The sequence below is a fragment of the Poecilia latipinna genome, unplaced genomic scaffold (assembly GCF_001443285.1).
Source record: "Poecilia latipinna isolate Pla-1442-1.1 unplaced genomic scaffold, P_latipinna-1.0 Scaffold689, whole genome shotgun sequence".
In the NCBI taxonomy this organism is placed as follows: Eukaryota; Metazoa; Chordata; class Actinopteri; order Cyprinodontiformes; family Poeciliidae; genus Poecilia; species Poecilia latipinna.
The window spans coordinates 436,635-456,404 of record NW_015113305.1 but is presented as its reverse complement, the minus strand read 5'-3'; the positions used below and the strand labels follow the sequence as shown (position 1 = coordinate 456,404).

Below are 19,770 nucleotides of genomic sequence, written 5' to 3'. Positions count from 1 at the left end.
ATTTAACATCATGTGCTATCTGGGAATTGACTTGAAAACAGAAAAGGTTGAGTGGATGCTAAAACTGTGTAGGTTTTCTATGATTCAGAGGCAAATAAGATATCTGTAAAACTAATGATATTTACATGCTGCTCCATCTGTATGTTTTATTTTAGTTGTACAAACTAAGCTGGTAACTTGATAAAAAGTCATTATGCAAAAAAACATAATGGTAGTACTCTCATGACTTAAATGTACATGCTGATAAACATAAAAACCACATGGCATTAGACTCTTCAAGCTGGAATATGTGATAGTAAGAAGATGAGTCAGCAAAAAAAAAAAAAAAACTGGAAACACAAACATAGCACAGAAGTGATGCAGACAGGTGTAGGCCGTCTACTAAAGGGCAGGGCAGCTGTGATAGTGATCATATGCCTCTGTCATGAAAAAGGACATCTTAGTTACTGAGTTCAAAGGAGCAATGACTCAAGTCATGTCACGCTGTTGACATATTCCTCAGGGAAAACAGCAGCACATCAGCAGAGACACATTAAATTTTCCCAGCAAAGCTAAGCTATTACTCTGCAAGAGAAAACAACCACCAGCTTTCTATTGCGTTTTCAGTCCGGAGGATAGTCTTTGGATATCGCAGGAATGCTTCAAGGACAGTTAAACCCAGGGGATGTAGCGCCAATTGCAGCTTCTGCTTATCTGTTTTTCCCTCAAATTATTTTCTGGCTAAAAGGTACACAGACATAAAAAAAAAAAAAAATCCACCCAGGGGTTTGTCAAAGGTAAAACTGGACGGTCCAGAGGAGGAAGAAAAAACGGGAGGACGATATGGTGTAGGTCTCTGATGTGCATCTCTGAATCACCTTTGTTGATTTTGTTGGGGGTTTTTCGGCACTGCAGAGCCAGAGTCAAAAGTGACAACAAAAAGCAAAGAGCCAAACTGAGAAAAAAACAAAAAAAACATTTGCTCTATAATACCTTGCTAATGTATTGACACCCCGTTAACCTTTCACCTCAAGCCTCCATTTATTTCATTGAGGTGTTTTTTCTGATTCTGTGTGATTCCACTGATTGGATGTAATATTTAGTCGAATTTTTTTCCAAGTGCCATTTATGCAAATACTCCCATTAATATTTTGGTCTGTATGACTGACATTCACTACCATTGTAGTAGTACATTTAGTGCCCATTAAGCTAACCCCATACAAAAAGGGTGAGCACATTCCACATCAATTTTGTAATTGCTTGTTTATAAAGCAGCCTAATATAAATCCAGCTGTTCAGAGAAGGATTTATAGGGTTGATAGAGAATGAAGGCAAACAAACAGCATCATAAAAATCCTAATTATACAGTCAGAGCTAAACAGGAATGGCTTGGGTCAAAATATGCTCATGTGTTAGAATGGCTCAGTAAAGACCTACAGCTTAAACGGCAACAAAAGATGCTCCATTCAGGCGAGAAGTATGCAAATGCCACACAAATATCGACGAGTTTGTCTTGGTCTATTACATAAAATCAAAAAAAGCAATATCGGCAAGACAACATGATAAAAAGTTTATAAACATGCAGTATTTAAAAGGATCTGCTTAAAATGAGGATTTGGACCGGAGGTGTGTTCCAGGAGAGAAAGTTGATAAAACAGAGCATCTATTTTTGTCCTGATGGAACACACACACACACACACACACACACTGATTGCCTGCAGTGCAGGTCTCTGTTGTGATTGGCTTACAATCAGAAAACACTGCCGTGTTTAGTCAAAGGTTACAGGCAATCATTGTAATTTGCTAATGATACGCTGCTTTGGTGTCATCAGAGCTTGCCGTAATGAGACAGCAGAACTAGTTAAGTACTTTGTAAGTCTAAGCAGTTGGCCTATTAGTTTGTCACTCTGGATACTCAAGGCACCCTCAAGGCTGCACGCAATATTGCAAAATATGCGAGCTGTGTTACATGTCGCTGCTTTCTTGTTCTGCATATGCTGCTGCAGGCACAAAGTTGACTCATTATGTGGAACTCAGAGAGCCCTTAAAAAGCCCCTCTTGGTCACGTGTTGAACTTTGCATCAATTAAAAAAAAAAAGCACAATCTGTTTGTACGAGAGCCCCGACTGCGACAGCGACTGACGGCTCTTACCTGAAGGCTTCGATGAGTCTCTCCACCTTCTGTGCTTCCCCTTGAACTCGAACGTGAGCCTGAAACTTTCTCAGAGCTTCGTCAAGTTCCATCCCTGAGAAATCCATCTCATCCACCACACAGCTACCGAGAGGAAGGCAGAAGGAGGCTGGGTTTAGTTGTTGTCAGTCAAAGAAGTGCTTTGAATTCACAGCAAACTGTGTGTCGGAGCCGATTCGAAGTCTCTCTCTTTAGAGTCATATTTCAATTACAGATCTTCTGACCTGGAAGATGCACATGTCAACACACACTAATATAATGCAGAGGAAAGTTTCAGGTGACAGCTGGAGATAAGTGAAAGGAAGAAATATAAAAAAATCCAAAAGGAGAGGGGGCAGAGGGAATGGCTGAAGGCAGGCTACGGCAATAACAGAAGTACATACCAGAGACTCCAAGTGTACATTAGTGAGCTTCTGCACATCACATATGTCTGTTTGACTCAGTGAACGAAAAGTGAGGCTGAGTACTTATGAGTGTGTTCGATGCAGTGACCTATTTCTGCAATCTCTACAACAACCTCAGCAAAAAGCCCCTCCATCCTGGATCTCTGAGCACTGATTGGGTGGGTGAGCAACCACTAAGTAACAACATGCATCTACAGATGTGCCACATATCAGCAGAACCCTATGTTTGCTGCATGTGAGTCTTGTAGACGACACTTTTCATAATTCCTTACATTGCTTAATCAGTCAAAGACACAAATATCTTAATGAAACTTTTATCTTTGAACTTTAAACCCAGTCAAGAAATAAAACGGATAAAATCTGCCTTTACCCTTGAAATGAAAGGCAGAACTACTTTGAAGGAGCCGAAAGGTGGGATGGATGTTATCTGCTGTTGTTTCCCAGATTATCGAGGAACTGTGACTTTGTGTCAAAACACTGTGGTTGCTCACCATCACTGAGGATCCAAAATACAGCTGGGTTTGTTGACCGTCTTCAAATGTACCCACACACTCTACTTAGTTTTCAGCTTGCTTTAGCCCCTCTCCCCCCCCCCCCCTTTCTTATTAAATTCAGTGCTGTTCATCACTTACACTATCTTGCAAAAGTGTTTGTCTTTTAACTTTTTCATGTTACAATTGCAAACATAGCTTTGTTTTTTTCTATTTTATGTGGTAGTTGGGTACATAATTCTGAAGTGGAAATAAATTATTCATGGTTTTCATTTTTTGTGTGTTCTTTATATTATAAATTCAACTTGGACGTCACCTTTCAACGTAGATTCTCAAATGGAGCCAGGTCAAAGCTTTGACAGAACCATTCTAATCAGATGATTTAATCTAAACTATTCCAGTGTAGCATTTGCTGTATGTTCAGGGTAATTCTCCTGCTGGAAGGTAAACCAGTTGCTTTACTTTTCTTTAATTATTCATGATTTCACTCTGTACTTTAAGACATTGTATTATTCAGGTTTGGTTTGGAGTGAGAGTCCAAGCTCTTGTATTATTTTGCTCTATGTCTGAGCTTGTCTTTTTATTTCTGTCTGGGTTTAAGGTCAATTTTAGCATCCTCCCCTAGACATGCTTTTAGTTACTCATGTACTGTTTAGTAATTGTGTTTATTCACTCATTTAATTGAATAATCAGTCCTCGGCTCATCTGAGTTCCCTCCTTTTCTTTCAGCTGCAGCCAGTTTCGAGTTGGAATCCAAATTTTTTTGCATTCTGTAACCATCTCACATGCGTACAGGTAGCCAGTTTTCAATCATCTTTTGTCAGTTTCTTCTGTTATGTTATCTCCACAGCTTTGTTCCTCTTCAAGGCAGCTTTATTTGCATAACACATTTTCAGCAAGAAGACTATTTAAATCGCTTTACATGATGAACATACAAAAGAGGAGTACACTGCAGTTGAATAATGAGGGAAAGTAAAACGAAAAATTTTAAATAAACTGGGACTACAGATTAAAATTACTGATGTTTCAAGTTAGTTTAAACCTTGATTTTTAAAGAACTTAGAGTTTTATTATATTTTCATCTGCTTTATGTGATGTTGAAACAACCATGTTTTTTCAACCAGGATGGATGGATGGATGGATGGATGGATGGATGGATGGATGGATGGATGGATGGATGGATGGATGGATGGATGGAAGAGTCCATCATTCATCTATCCATGAATGATGGATGCTTTATCTAACCCATGAGATAAAGCATCCATCCATCCATCCATCCATCCATCCATCCATCCATCCACCCACCCACCCACCCACCCACATTATGGATGGAATGTGGTTTGCAGGCTGAGTACAATTCTAGTTTTTCTTGCAGCTCTGCCACAATCACCAGATAGTTTTATGGAGTTCCCATCAAATTGTCATTCTATCTGTAAATTTGTCCACTTGAGCTGTGAATAGCTGTGGGCATAGATTTAAAATTGGCATCTTGTGTTCTTCTCTCAGTTCGGGTGGATGGCCATGTTTTGGTAGGATTGCAGTTGTACCGTAATGATATATTGAGCACGGCTTTGTGCAATGCCTTAGCACAAACACTTCCCAGATTTCTTTTTGTTGGCGTATGGACGCTTTTGCAAGGCACAGCGCAAGTCTCTCTACGCGCCGGGAACTTTAAATGAATACAGTGCACTTACTCGAGGACGTCCCTGTTGAACTGCAGCTTGCTGTTGCCCAGGAACTCTCCAATCATCTGTCGACTGAGGCCCTTCCTCTGCAGAAGGAAGTGTGCCACGCCTATAGCCGTGTCCGGGACAAAACCACGCGTGATCAGGAAGTGGATGCCCCTCTCGGGGTTCCTGGCACCGCCAAAACCAGAGAAGCAGAAGAGTGTTAGAATTAGCATTGTGTGCTGTCATTTTGTGCTTTCAAGTGTACACGCGTAGGGGTGTGTGGGTGTTTGTGTGTGGGTGAGACAGAAGTTGTGTTTCTCTGCATTTGGGAGTAAATGAGCTTAATATGTGTGAGAGCTAGAGAGTGTGAGTAGAAGGGAATACAAACTGGAAAAAGAAGCATGCGCTCATGCAGAAAAGCTGTTAGCTCACAACTTTGAGATCAGCTCGCCTGTCACTGAGTTCATTTACTTTAATTTGTATTAACTAATATTAAATGAAGGCCCACTGTTGACTCTATTTTTAGAACCTGAGCAGCTCTAGCATTGTTCACAGCCTCCTCCACTGCCTCTAGTATTCTGCTGCATTTTGCACTCCACTTTTCATCCCCATCCTCCCTCCTGGATGTTTTTTTTTTTTTTTTCATGGACATCACACAATCAGAAGATGGCACCAAACAGACACTTCCCCCCGGCAATTACAAGCAATAATAAGCTGCTGTTCATAAGTATTTTAAAGGGTTGTTGGGAGTTTGTTCAAAACAAACATCGGGGCTTTGAAGTCAAAGCCAGAGGATGGGGAAATATTTAACGTGTTTTTATTTTGTCACAGAGCTTTATGTGAACTGCCAGCCCACTCACACGTTGAACAGGTTGAGTCCGATCCTGTAGAGGCGTTTGCGATGCGTGTCGGTGGACAGGGTTGGGGAGCGACAGGAGGCTGGATCCTGGCAGCGGTCCCTTGGCAGAGAGACGACAAGGGCCTGCAGGGAATCCGGACTCGGACCCCCGGGGACCTGCTGGGGATGAGTGTAGTGATACTGCTGGTACTGTGTGTAAATTTGAGCAGGTTGCTGATTAGACTGCACTGAGGTGGAGATTGACGTGGAGGTGGAGGTGGAAGTGGAGGATCCCAGTCTGTCTGAGCTGTTTTCCCCCTCCATCCCAACCCCTGCGGCAGCTGGTGCCGCAGACCCCCTCCTAGATCCCGGATCGACCATTTCCAGCTCCTCGCTGGGCGGAGGGGCGGGAAACTCGGGTTCCTCCATCGACTGCCCGTCCCCTCCGCCGCCTGTCCCACTAACAGAGGGCTTCCTGCTGCCTGATTCTCCTCCGCTTGCATTTCCCAGAGAGGTGGTGGTCGTGGTGGTCGCGGATGAGATGGTGTAGGAGCTATTGCTGTCTATGTGAACAGTTACATCCCTGAAAGCCATAAGCAGGGAGCTGGCGCTGCGGGGCAGGCCGGCGCTTTCTGCAGCTGCACGAAGGGCCCCGGGGTCCATCAGAAGTCCCTTCCCCTCTCCTCCCTCTGACAGGCTCCAACCGCGAAGAGCATCGTCGATGGACTGAGCCAAGGAGTGAAGCTGCAAGGGCAGGAATAAGAAAAACGCACATTAAGTCAGCGACTCTGCGTGAGGTTGTCTGTGTTGAACTGCAGAAAAGTTCATAAGTTCAGGCTGATAATTAATGACTACTGTAAGACATGTCAGGCTACATTGAACATGCTATTATATCAGCAAGGCAGCGGGTTTACTAAAGGGTAATTTGTGGCTTGATAAACTTGACATTACTTTACTTTTTCAGATTTTAATTCATCTTTAAGCACACTGGAACTCTCTTGAACAAAATACAATAAATGCTTAAAATATGTAAAAACAAGACCCACCCTCATAGCTCTTGGTGAATTGCTGCACATAAGATGCACAATGTAAAGTCGTCTTTATAGTGGAACATGACACACAAGCTTCGGAGCAAAAGCTAAACATTTACCACAAACAGTCTGTGCATGTTCAAACGGGTTGGATTTGTATTAAAGACTCCAGGTGATTCAGTGAACCACCTGCAGTTCAGCTTTTGAGTGTGAAAAACACCGTATGAATTCCAAATAACAGATCCTAATGTGCTCCTGAAACTTTTAACACCAAGCAAGGATGGTGAAACACCATGTTTTGCAAAAGCACTCACAACCAAAAGAAGAATAACATTCTATACATACAAACATATTCATTAGATAAATTTTAACACATTGCAAATTTTAACAAAACGGAGTTGCTTATTTTAAACGTTTTTCTGAGTCAGAGTTATGTTTCATTCTTTCATTTTCCTCCATTGCATTCCTGTTGAAATAGTTTCAAGTTTCTGAGATTCTTTCTTCGTGAACCACAAGTTTATCGCACCAGATCTTATTTATATCTCCACAAAGTACACTGACCTGCTCGGAGAAGCAGTCTTCCAGCTGTGTGAGTGTAGGTCCAGATGTCTGAGACGGAGCCTGACTTGGAGCTGATGACGGGGCATTTGCTGGGGCTGACGCTGGTGACGGGGGAAGAGATGTGGAGCGACATGGAGGTGGAGGAGGAGTTTTTGAGCGTAAGGGAATCTGTCCACCTCCTGGATGCAGAGTGTAGCTGTGTCTCTGGGCCGCATTCCTGCTCCGGGATGAAGGGCTGGGATGGCGCAGGGAGATGCGGCGAGGCAGCTTGCTCTCTGACAGCGAATTGCGGATCTTCTGGAAGTTCTTGCTGAGCTGGTACTGGCGGAAGGCCGTCTGGATGCGGCGCGCTGCCCGCCTTGCGATCAGATGGCCTCCATACTTCTGCTCCAGCTCCTCTATCTGAGGGCACAGGAAGGTGGTGAGTGGGAGTGAACACATCAAACGCCTTTAAATTGCTTTGAGAGTCATTGAAAAACACTGCAAGAGTGATAAACCCACTGAAACACGTTTTAATCATTCATCAGCAATCAAACACGCTGCCATTTTCGAGCAACGAGATCAAAAGAGCCAAGAGGAGTCCTGAAATACACACTCACACTGTTCACAGAGGTATCCTTCTTAATTATAGGTTGGCTCTACCTGGAGTGGTTTAGGGCTTATGGAATCATCATCCTTCTGCTAATAGTTCATAGCAAGGATATAGAGATGGACCATGACAGATTGAGTTAAATGAATGGGGGAGCCTATTTGTTTGCAGCACCACCCAAAAATCCTACAATTTCTCAGAACTTCACCTCTAATATTTCCAGAGGAACGAGAGGCAGGTGGGGCAGGAAAAAAAAAAAAAAAAGAGGGAAACCTCACAATATGTCTGCTGTGTGTCTGGTCACACCACGAGTGGATACATGCACTCAAGCACCGCAGCAGCACAGCGAGATACAACAGCAGACCCTTCAGTTGCTTGCTATGAGGAATAAAGACATCTTCAGCCACCACGAACAGTTATTAGTTGTTACCATGACAACCTAGCATCTCCCTTTCCTCTGTTCCTGTCGCTGTGGCACTCAGTATCCTGGGTGTTCTTTTTCATGTCAACAGAGACGGAAATAGATCTAAATGGGAATCTTTTTTGTCAAGAAATCTTCCCTCTCACACACGCACGCGCACACACACCTGCTCACGTTAAATAAGGTAGAGCTGCCAGCAGTTTTTACTCCAAACCTTGTGATTGAGCATATTGATCCACTAAGGAAAAGGCATACCTGTTTGTTTTTGTTCTCCAAATTGATCTCATACTCGCTGGGTCCCTCCCTCTTCAGCCCCTTCACTTCCTGTCCTCCACCAGAGGACGTCCCATCCTCCAGGCTCAGGATCTGTCCGCTGCAAGGGAAATAAGAGCAGAGAGATTTCAGTTCCTCCCCCACGACCACATATCTTCACTCTTTACAGGGGCCTGGCCTTCAGCTCTGCGGAGTGGGTAGAGATTCATAAATTAGACAGAACGTGGACTGTGGTGGCCTGAGGGGCAGATGACTGACTTTCCGTGTCCACTCTTATTTGGTCAGACTTGTGGCTCCACTGCAAGTTGCAGGCAACGGCTGAATACGAAAAAGCTGACAGCATATAGAGTCCAGATTCAGAGGCAATACCCTTTCATAACATAGCATACACACAGGTTCAAATTTTTAAAATTATGTCTAAGAGATGTTCGTTAATAAACTAGATTAACTACCCAGGCTTTTTGCACAAGAATATGTAAATACTTTAAATCTAATGGAATAAATTCATTTTCAGATGCAGTAGTATATTGAAATTTTGAGTTTGTGATGGTGGGGGAGGGAGAATCCAATATTTCCATCCATCCATCCATTTTCTGTACACCCTTCTCCCTGGTGGGGTCGGGAGGCTTGCCGGTGCCCATCTCCAGCTAACGTTTCAGGCAAGAGGCAGGGTCACCCTGGACAGGTCGTCAGTCTGTCGCAGGGCAACACAGAGTCAGACAGGACAAACACCCACACACACACACACACGCACACACACACACACACACACACACACACACACACACACACACACACACACACACACACACCTAGGGAGAATTTAGAGAGATCAATTTGCCTGACAGTCATGTTTTTGGACTGTGGGAGGAAGCCGGAGTACCCGGAGAGAACCCACGCATGCACAGGGAGAACATGCAAACTCCGAACCCAGGACCTTCTTGCTGTAAGGCAACAGTGCTACTGCGCTACTTTGCAGCCCAGGATGCAATGTTTGTCCCATTAATTAATTCATCAAACCATTTATTTATTCCTATATTTTTTTGCCAATTTTGGCAGGAACCACCCTCCATACTCATCATTTTTCAAAATAGAAAAGGTGAAAAAACAAAAATTCAGCAAAGATTTTGCTCAAAGGGGAAATGATAAAATTCAGCTTTCATCAATCAATCAATCAATCAATCAATCAATCAATCAATCAAGTGTATTTGTATAGCACATTTCAGCATCAAAGCAGTTCAAGGTGCTTTACACCATGAAAACACAAAAATATAAAGTCATAGAAGACACCAAAACACACAGTGGAGAATTGAGAAAACCCTTTAAAATTATATTTTGCCAAGTGCCATCATTACACATCAAAATACTGGTTAGTGTTTCATTTATTATGGTCCAAAGCAACTCTAAACATTTGGGTTTTTAGTCTAGATTTAAAGAAACTCAGAGTTTTTGGTGTTTTGAGGTTTTCTGTAAGTTCTATGCACCACAGATTTGTAGTGCACAGAAGCTGAATGCTGTTTCTCCATATTTGGTTCTGGTTTTGGGGATGGTGAGCAGAACCAGAAGACCTGAGAGGTATTGAAAGTATGTAGCAATACGGCACCACAATACTTTAAAGCAGATCATTAACGTACTGTGGCTCAGATCAGTAAAACTCACAGATTTACACACTGATGAATCATAACTATGTTGTGTTTAGTTTTTTTTTGGATCGGGGGTGTATTATGTAAACATTAGCTTACAAAGCTCTTATCAAATTTTCATGAGTTTGCCTAACACTCTCCTTTAACAGTTGGACAAAGGTTCCCATCTTTATCTGGTGAGACTGTCATGCACAAATAAAAATCTCATATTTAGCGGTGAAAACTTTCAGTGATTCCTTTTATGTTTCTGTGTTTATTTTTGGCTAGAGCCAAGGTGATTTAGCAGCTTAGACGCTGTGCCTCAAGAGAGCTTTCAAAAAGGAAAGCCATGTGCAGCGTATTGCTGCAATAAAGACCTGTAAGTTGTAACTTGTGTTTTTCCCACAATATTCTTATGCCAAAGGATTTGATCTCTTTTATTTAGTACCGATATTATGCCAGACGAATCCAGAAAGTGTCTGCACCACTACTGAATCAAATAGAAGGGTTACACTAACTTATATAAGGAATTCAAACAAATAACTCCTAGCTAAGACTTGCCACTCACGTTTGTATTTATTTTCTCTTGCGATGTTTCCACGCCAGCCTTTGCTCCACTCTCAGTTTTTACTATTAAGATCAAGGCTGAATTCGTGTATGACCCTCTGAAAGCTAATGTGTATCCATGGCAATGACATCATTTGGATGAGCCTTTCGTTCTCTGTGTGCTGCGTGGAAATAAAAAGATTATTGGGGAGGCTTTTTCCCGTGTTGCGCTGTTGGGATTAAGCTTTCAAAAATACTGCAAACAGGAATGCCATGCCAATACAGTCAGGCGTGACTCAGAGAACAAGTTAGGGGAAACCCTAATCTGACTCCACCGATACGGGGACTTCATATTCATGACACTTTGAATTCAGCAACCCAGAGTGATGCAGAGCAGAGACCATTCATACATGCCAAGAATATAACAAGAATACACCAGTACCACCTGCCTACTTCAAAGCGACCTTACGAATTGAACGTCGGCTCATGCCAAGATTTCCACGTCTTCTAAACTGAGCTACATAAAGTCGAAAACACACACCTACAGAGATCCAGCTGGTTTTGTGAGGTACTTATAACGTTTAAATTTTCTAAATATTTGTCATATTACATAGATGTTATGATAGTGAGACATGGAGGTGACAGCATGATGCTGTCTTATGCTTGTCTTAAGCAATGAGATAAAAGCAGATCAAAAAACTAAAGACAGAGGTGGATACTCACCTTCCATGAGAGCAACCCTAAACATGCAATGAGATCTACAAAGAAAATTTTTAATTTAAGGGATATGATCACTGTCAGATATGGGTTAAGAGGTATTTTCATTTAACTAAGAAGTTTATTTTCAAAAGAAAATCTAACAAGCATCTTCTAAAAAAAAATACAATCAGCTAATAAAGAAATCAAATTTACATTTTATTGGAATTATTACTTGAAAAATACATGACATGTCAAAAAATTATACTTTTCTAATCAGTCAATGGAAAAATCTTCACTGGCATTACAGCCATCAAATCGTTCTTATTTTTTTAGCATTTCCCACTGGTATCTTACAAGTTATCTTTGATGATTAAGGCTGGAATGCCTCTATGCCACCTCTTTAATAATCTTACTGACTTTCTCACATTTACGTCAGGACCCAGTATGAGCCATTCTAAAATGTTACTATTACTTCCAATGAGAAGAAAAACGTTGCCACAATTAGAAGGTTAAACTTAAAATTTGCTGGATAGATCATTTTGGACTCAACTATATATTATCCAGTCAAAGTGCAAACAAAAACCCACTTAAAAAACTTGTGACAAGACATTAAAATAGATGCTAATAAACACGCTCGATCCAGTCTGACTGAACTTTAGTTATTTTGCAAAGCAGAAAGAAGTGCCAAAAGATTTGCAGTTGTGGTTTCAGCGAGGCACACCAAACTTTTCAGATTTATATTTATAAAATTAACAAAAGAACATGTAACCTTTTCCATCACTGCACAATAAAGCTTGATCTACCACAAAAGAAATCCCTGAAAATACATTGAGGTTGTTGCTTGTGACTGGACAAAATCTGAAATGGTTTGTACAGTATGACTGCTCATCTCAAAAGTGAAAACCAGAAGCTGAGCAACATCACAAAAATCACATCAGAGTTTAAATTTAGCTTCAGAACCCAGCAGTGTCAAGGGTGGAGTAGGCTGCTCCCTGAGGTCAGCCATTTTTAATCCCAGACACAGATGGTACAACATTCTTTTACATGGTAGCATTATCAAAATTCTGCGAAAAGTCATGTAGGGCTTAAGTAATTTGCCAGCATAACACAGCAAACACCCTCATTCTCTTAGGCCTTTCGATAATCCAGATGTTCTCACACATAAGGCTTCCCTTCATCTTTGCAAACTTCTTTCCACATAGGAATGGGATGAAAAACTAACTTTCAGCACAAAAGAGCTCTGGAGTGGACAGATTTATGATCATACCCTGAAGGCTTTAAGACTATATGCACTCACAAGGGTGAGAGATGCTTGTGGAATCTCCCGTCCTGGCCGGATACTGCTTACTCCGATTATTTTTACACGAACGAAACCAGAGCTAAAAAACAACAGGGGAGAATTAAAAGCCAGCTCATGCTTAAATAATGAGTGCATCACTTAAGTCTCTCTTTGTTTCCTCTGATTGCTGTGAAACGAAGTATACTGCAGCGTCTCTCACTAAAAGTCGGAGACAGGGCCGGAGAGGCTAGGTTTGGCTGTATCCTCTGAGATAGAGTCAGCGAAAAGAGCCAGAAAGAGGAGAGCAGAAAGCGAGATAACTACAGCGAAGTCGGAAACAGTAAGATAGTTACAGGCTGCCTGTTGGTGTGTGCACGCTGGAGGCTGTCTCTATCAAAAAGTCTATTAAAACACTGCCATGCCCCAGCGCTGCATCAGAATACATTAGAGTACATTAGAATACATTAGAGGGTTTTAAAGCAAGACCTGAGCTATTAATGCATCTGGCCAGGCAAGAGTCTCGGTGATGATAGGGGCACTGTGCGCACTTTCTCCTGCAAAGCATATGCAGCAACAAACACAGACAGCACACATGCGAGCACAGGCGTCATCAGGGGGCGAGACAGAAAAACCTTGGTCAAATCGTATCGCTTAAAGCCCTGCACGCCCAGGGGGGGATGCACACCCACACACTTAAAGGTTGGAAGAGCGAAGGGTATGGCAGGTTAGGCTAGAGGCAGATCTCATGGCATCTCTTGGGAGGTGAGTGTGCACTGATGGATTTAGAGTGTGTAGCAGCAACTGTTGAGGAAGTGAAGGATTGCAACCAACATGTTCATGTGATGATGATGATGATGATGATGATGATGATGATGATGATGATGATGATGATGATGAGAGTGGTGATAATAAAGAGCTGCATTGGCATTAGAGAGCCACACCAGTCTCATCTCAGCTGGGCGCCCGCTGCCTCTCTGTCATTTGCCCATCCAATCAGGAACGTGTGATTGTAGGAGTTAAGTCGTTAGATCTCCACAGAAAATAGAGGGATACCAGACAGACAGACAGACAGATGGTGATATTGAGAAAAGAAATAAACTTAATGGGGTGGGATGAGGTGGAAATAATTGCGACGCAATGATTGAGCAAGACGTGGGCTTCCAAAAAGCAGGCAAAAAAAAAAAGATAAAAACAAGCGAGAGAGAATAAACAATTGCATATGAAGATGAAACAAAGTAAAAAGGGTTTAAAGAAGAAAGGCGCTCATTCAAGCCTTTAAATGAAAGTTTACACATTCACACTCTCCATGCACAGCCCACTCAGAAACAAGCTGTTAAAATGGCTACTGTAGATTCTCCAGTTACTATGGTAGAGATATCTGTTGCATCACTTCAGAGTTGCCATGGTCGTTTTGATAGCGGCAGTTTCATTACATACATCATACCACCTCCTCTTCTGTTGTCTTTTTGTGAGTTGCAGACGGTGAAGCTATACGTTTGCTACACATTTAGCCATGTAGCTGTACTGCTGAACCTCAAAATTACACCACTTTGCACTGACATATGGACCAGTTCAGCACTGCACACTTCCCACCAGGCATGATTAAAAGTTTTAAGTGTTGGCTATTTTGTTGGCAATAAGGCAAAGAGAAACTGACAATTCTTTTGTTTACTTCTTTTCCCCCGTTTTTCGTTGCGTACTTTGAATAAACTTTTGTCTGTAAGTGTGAATGCATCGTAGATTTCAGGGGGAAAAAATGACAGCATGCACATTGATGTGGTTTATGAAAAAAGAACAAAGCCTGACTGGAATGCCCAGCTGTTATTTTGAAAGACCTTCAGCAATCATTTTAAATCAATTTGATATTGAAACCATATGGTCTTGTCAATATATTCCATTAAAATGATTTTCAAATCCTAACAATGTTTTCTGAAGTCATTGCATAAGCCACTACTTCCACCAAACAATTATCCCAAACAGATTTGTATGGGCACAATCCTGTCAGTTAACCCCAGCATGCATGAACCTGCGGTACAGCCCATGCTATTACTATAACCGAGTTAAGACCACAGAGAAAATGTAGGAAAGAGAGAAGTTTGTTTCGATAAGCAAAAGCAGTTTGAATTCAGACAGCATGAGGTGTCAATGCACTGGCAAATCACATAACAGTTTAAAGTGATGCAATATGAATATAGCATTAAAGTGGCGAACACATACAAAAACCTACAGGAAGAGAAATTTTAAATATGATCAAAAAAACTAAAGTTCTGCAGACAGTCAGCTTCATCATCCATGCCAGTAACCATCATGGCTTCGTATCCATATGAGTCAAACTCTAGCTCAGGCACATGACAATAAAAATAAAAAAAAACCTTCAACTCGTGCAACTTAAATGCTTCAAAATCGATGTTGAAATACTTTAAAAACAGCACCTCTGCTACAATACTTAAAAATGTCAGGTGGTTAGCTACAATCCTGTGCCTTTTGTGATGTCATCAACCCAACTACGCACATCGGAGAATTAGCAATTGTCCTTCTCGGCTGAGCTCACCTTGATGATCCCGAGGTATCGGTCTCCGGATGTTCAGGGGCGGGGCAGCAAAACTGATGCAGCACAGTCTCACTCCTGCAGAAGGATGGAGGGAAAAAGCAGAGGTCAGCAAAGGAGAAAGAAAAGGAGCAAGGCACGCACGCAGAGCTGAAAGGACAGGTTGTCATTCTGTCTGCCGATGATGTATGTTCAACATTCCTCTTTAGTACCCAAGATGATCACTTTTAACAAACACAAAAAAAGATCCTAGAGAGTCTCCCTTCTTGCTCTTTGGATTATTGTATCATTACATTTTACAGTCAGTGACTGATCCCAGGGCAAATACCCTATGTAGGTCAAATCAAGGCTGAGAAAGCTTAGAACGGGTGTATTTATATGTTTGTGTGTACGTGTCAGATCAGCTGCGATTTAGCAGAAATCCCTGAACCCAATCTGGAAAGATGCTTGCTCCAGCTCTGTTTCCTACTTCCTCCTCTTCAGCTGGCCTTTCTCATTTGTCTCTCATACATTTTACATTCACATTCATATTTTAGGCATTATGCTGGAGCTCTTATGTGGAACAAGAAAGAAAAAATGCATTCTTAAGCAGCTGTATAGATTGCCTTCCTTTAAATTCAGGATGCCCTATAGTTTCCATTTCTACATACATAAAAATGACAACCAGGACCAGCATTTATGGATTTTTTTATAGGTATTATCTGGGCATCAAGAACATTAGGAACTTCTTCATTGTGCTGAATAAATGCAGTGAAGGGACATTGTTGGCTATACTACAGTCGATTTCATGACCTGGGTTCAGATTAAAGCTCATGACACAAAGTCACAGTGACAGGCAGTCAGAGTCGGCGCAAAACCAGGAGTGACAGTCTGGGCTATAAAAAGCCACCTTTTCACAGCAACTTCTACAGACTTAAAGGGACCCTGATATTTTCCCTAAAAATCTCACAATCTGTTCACACTCTGATTCTGTGATCTGCTACTTGATCCAAGATCAATGGAACACATACATGTGCTTTTATAAACTTTAATAATTATTTCTGAATTCATTTTTGCCATTTTCTTTAATCATGTCCCTTATGTGATTAGTTTCTTGTCTGAGAGCTTACAGAAAACCTCAGAATGCATATGCTTCCTCTTAAGGTTTGGTTTTCACACAGTTAGTTGCAAATGAAGTAGTGATCCTTGGCGCCAAACGTTCATGAACCTAATTTACTGCCTGCTAGTTTTTGAGTCTCAGGAACAGTTTCTCAATTGTGATCTATTCAACACAAAAGCTTCTGAAATAGTCTTCATTTCACACATTCAGAGCACAGAGGTGTTGTCAATGAGATTTTTTTATGTCAAATTGGAGGAATCAAAGGAAGGAGAATCAATGCAGCTACTCTTCTGGGCATTATTTACTAGGTTAGGCTAACAAAACACAGTGACATCTGTAAATTGTCATAGTCCTGGAGTTTTTTTTACATTTTGTTATTTTACAATGAAGAACTTCAACGTAGTTTTTTTTTTACCTAAAAAATGGTGGATAATAGGGAAATAAAATGACACATGGTTTTTCTGTGACAAATTAAGTCCGAACAGGGTGTCTTATATTAGCATTCGGTCACCTTTTCCCTGATGCCTCTAAATATAAACCAGTTCATCTTCAAAAGTCACCCAAGTCAGACCACCTGTATAAAAGAGTACATCTGCATAAATGCTGTTGTCCTCTGAAGGCCTCTGAAATTTACAGGGAACATTAGAAAACAACATGAAGACCAAAGGACAGACTGGGATAAAGTCATGGAGACGTTTAAAGCGTTAAGTTCTAAAACAATATCACAAGTTAGGAGCAATCTCAGGGGGAACTGTTCAAACTAAAAATTTAAACACAATGGCACTGCAAACCACCCAAGTAAACTGGACTGGAGGATTATTCTGGGAGGAGATATAGATATAAATAGATATAGATATAGAAATTCACAATTCAGTTGAGAAAATCTGCTAACCGGGCAACTATTTGTAACAAATGGGGGAGAGGCAAAGAGAAAGATGCTCTCAGTCCATTCATGATGAAGATGTTGAGGTATTTTCCAATTGACAATGGTAAGCCCATAGTTTTTAGTGTGTAACTTGATTCAAACTTAAATTTAGTCAATTGTAGGATCTATAATTAATCAATCACAATTACTGTATATTAATCAAAAACTATGTATCGACAAAGTAAGCAACATATTCAACTCAAAAGCTATTTATGCTGCTAAATTATTGGATGAATAGACATATGAGCTCTATAACAAAGATATTTGTTTTAATCTGTTTTTCAGGTTACTCAACCAGATTGGAGCAAAGTGCTATTATGCCCATTCAGCTTTCAAGCAACCTCTCGTTATTCATGTGACTCCCTTGAAAAAATACTGGTTTAGAAATGTGAACAGAGGAGTCGCTGTGGTGGCGCAGGGGTAAAGGACAATCCACACGGAGGCCTTGATCCTCGATTCCGGACGTCAAAGGTTCAAGTCCCAGCCAGAAGACCTTTGCTGCATGTCTTCTGCCTCTTTTGCTACCTACTTTCCTGTCTAACCATGCTCAAATAAAGGCTGGACCAAAAAAAAAAAAAAAAAAAACTTTAAAAGAAATGTGAACTGAGGACACTGACAGTACCATTGGGGACATCTGTGCTTGCTGCAACATGTTTTGCATTGAGATGGTATTTTAGGCTTGAATAGCTTCACTGATAGACCAACTCCTTTTTGCACGATGTAAACAGAAAACTCTTTACCAGCATCCCATCAGATCATTTTTTTTGAAGGTTCTATTTTTATATGTAACAAAAAATAAATTCATTAAGGTCCTGGGCATAGGTTTTAGATATGCAATAATGGGAGAGACAAACTTAAAGGTATCCAGTTTAACTGGAGTAAAAAAAAAAAAAAAGCTTTACAAATCATTTACTGAGGGGGCCTGAATACATGTGCTGTTTCATGTTCATACCTCTTCACATTGTCCCCTACGTCAGCATGTCTATCACTTACATAAAACATGAACACTGTGAAGTTTGTGGTTGTAATGTGACAGAATACGGAAAGGTTCAAGCAATATGAATAATTTTGCAAGGCACTGTAGGTTTGCTTTTTTCCATTGACCAGACTATGCAAAAAAAAACATTTTTAGTGAATTCAAATTGTGCAGCCAAGCCAGACAACAAGACCAAGTCGAACACTGAACACTTTTACTTTTTCTGGAAACATTTCACACAAAGCAGATCTGGAAGCTAATGAACTCCAGAGCAATACTGTACAACAAATTCCTTTTTTTTTTTTTTAAACTGCTCACAAACAAACCAAATCAGCAAATATAATAGTCATTGGAGAGGTGATGATGTGTTAATAGTAACGCTGGATGATGTAACCTAAAAGAAGCTGTCGCAGTAGTGACTGATGGGGAGATATGTTCCTCTCAGTTTGACATCGTGGGGAAAAATAGATTCTTTCTCTTTAAAGTGCAGTTTTGACAGCTGTCTTCACATGTTGCAGTGTGACGCTTCTGTGTAAAGACACTTAAAAAAAAAAAAAAAAGCCTTGTACTGTATATTTGGAAGTTCTTCTGAAGCCGAGACTTTCATCTAAAAAGATCCAAACCTTCTGCACCTCTGTGGTGTGTAGGTTTTATTTTTAAAGCTTTTAAGGGGTGCCAACATGTCAGTGTGTTAGTTCAGATTTAAATAAAGGACTGAGCTCTGTGTGACTGCACAAAGAAGCATCTAAAGAACTTTCTTGAACTACTGCACACTTGCTTTGTTTCTTGTTTCTTGTGGATGTTTCTTTTATTCTTTGCTGCAAAGAGCTATTTAATTGTAGGTGCAAGTTTGCTCAGCTCATTTGGAAAGAGATGTGTCAAAGTGCACGAGAGCCAGTGCTGCAGTTTAGCTTGTGCATGTACGGTTTTGTTTTTCCACAGGTATTCTGGGTTTCGCTCTTCTCTTACTTCTTCAGCAGGAACAGGGTACATTAAGTTAATGAGGTTTGCATATTTTATTTTTTCCTTCGTTTGTGCACCTAGTCGCACTTTTTCTCTATGAGATGGAAACTCACAAGAGACCTCATGATTACTTATTATCTCCACCCATGCAGACACAGGGCACTTATGCCAGAGATACCGCAACAATGTTGCAGGTGGCAAAAAAAAAAAAGCTCATTTACCTTCTTGAACGTTCTTCCTATGAAAACACAAGGTAGCCAAGAAATCCACAAAGCTACCTAAAACAACACTCTGCACTATATGAATGTCACCAATATGCTAATTGGTGTAAAAATACAAATGACTGAAGTATTGTTAATGTGCAAAAACAAATTACTACCTAAAAAAAAAAAAAAAAGATCCTCCACAGATTTATTCATGTTATTTTTTTATGCTTTGTCGTATCTGTACAGATTTAAGAGATAAATCTAATTTTGTGTGCTTTAAAAATTGCTGCTGGGCAGCGTTTCTTACCTTAGCATGAAATCAATCTAGCTTTTGTGTCCCTGTTTAATAAGATTTATCACAGGTTTGTTCTACAGTGCTTTGCAAAAGTGTCCATATGAGTTCTAATCAGTGGTGGGAAGTAACGAAGTACAAGTACTTCGTTACTGTACTTAAGTACA

At 40.8% G+C, this 19,770-nt stretch overlaps 1 protein-coding gene across 3 annotated transcripts in view; it reads right to left on the bottom strand.

Annotated features, from left to right (window-relative positions):
- Nucleotides 1-2,125: 2,125 nt before the first annotated feature.
- The window catches only part of iqsec3b (IQ motif and Sec7 domain ArfGEF 3b), a 27,688-nt gene continuing 10,043 nt past the window's right edge, over nt 2,126-19,770 (bottom strand). For all 3 annotated transcript variants that reach the window (XM_015044775.1, XM_015044776.1, XM_015044777.1), the window contains 6 exons: nt 15,146-15,220; nt 8,431-8,548; nt 7,166-7,567; nt 5,596-6,317; nt 4,760-4,921; nt 2,126-2,254 (listed from right to left, as the gene is read on the bottom strand). In XM_015044775.1, the coding sequence (XP_014900261.1) occupies nt 2,128-2,254; nt 4,760-4,921; nt 5,596-6,317; nt 7,166-7,567; nt 8,431-8,548; nt 15,146-15,220 (1,606 nt within the window). In that variant the 3' untranslated portion in view covers nt 2,126-2,127. The remainder of the gene's footprint in view (nt 2,255-4,759; nt 4,922-5,595; nt 6,318-7,165; nt 7,568-8,430; nt 8,549-15,145; nt 15,221-19,770) is intronic.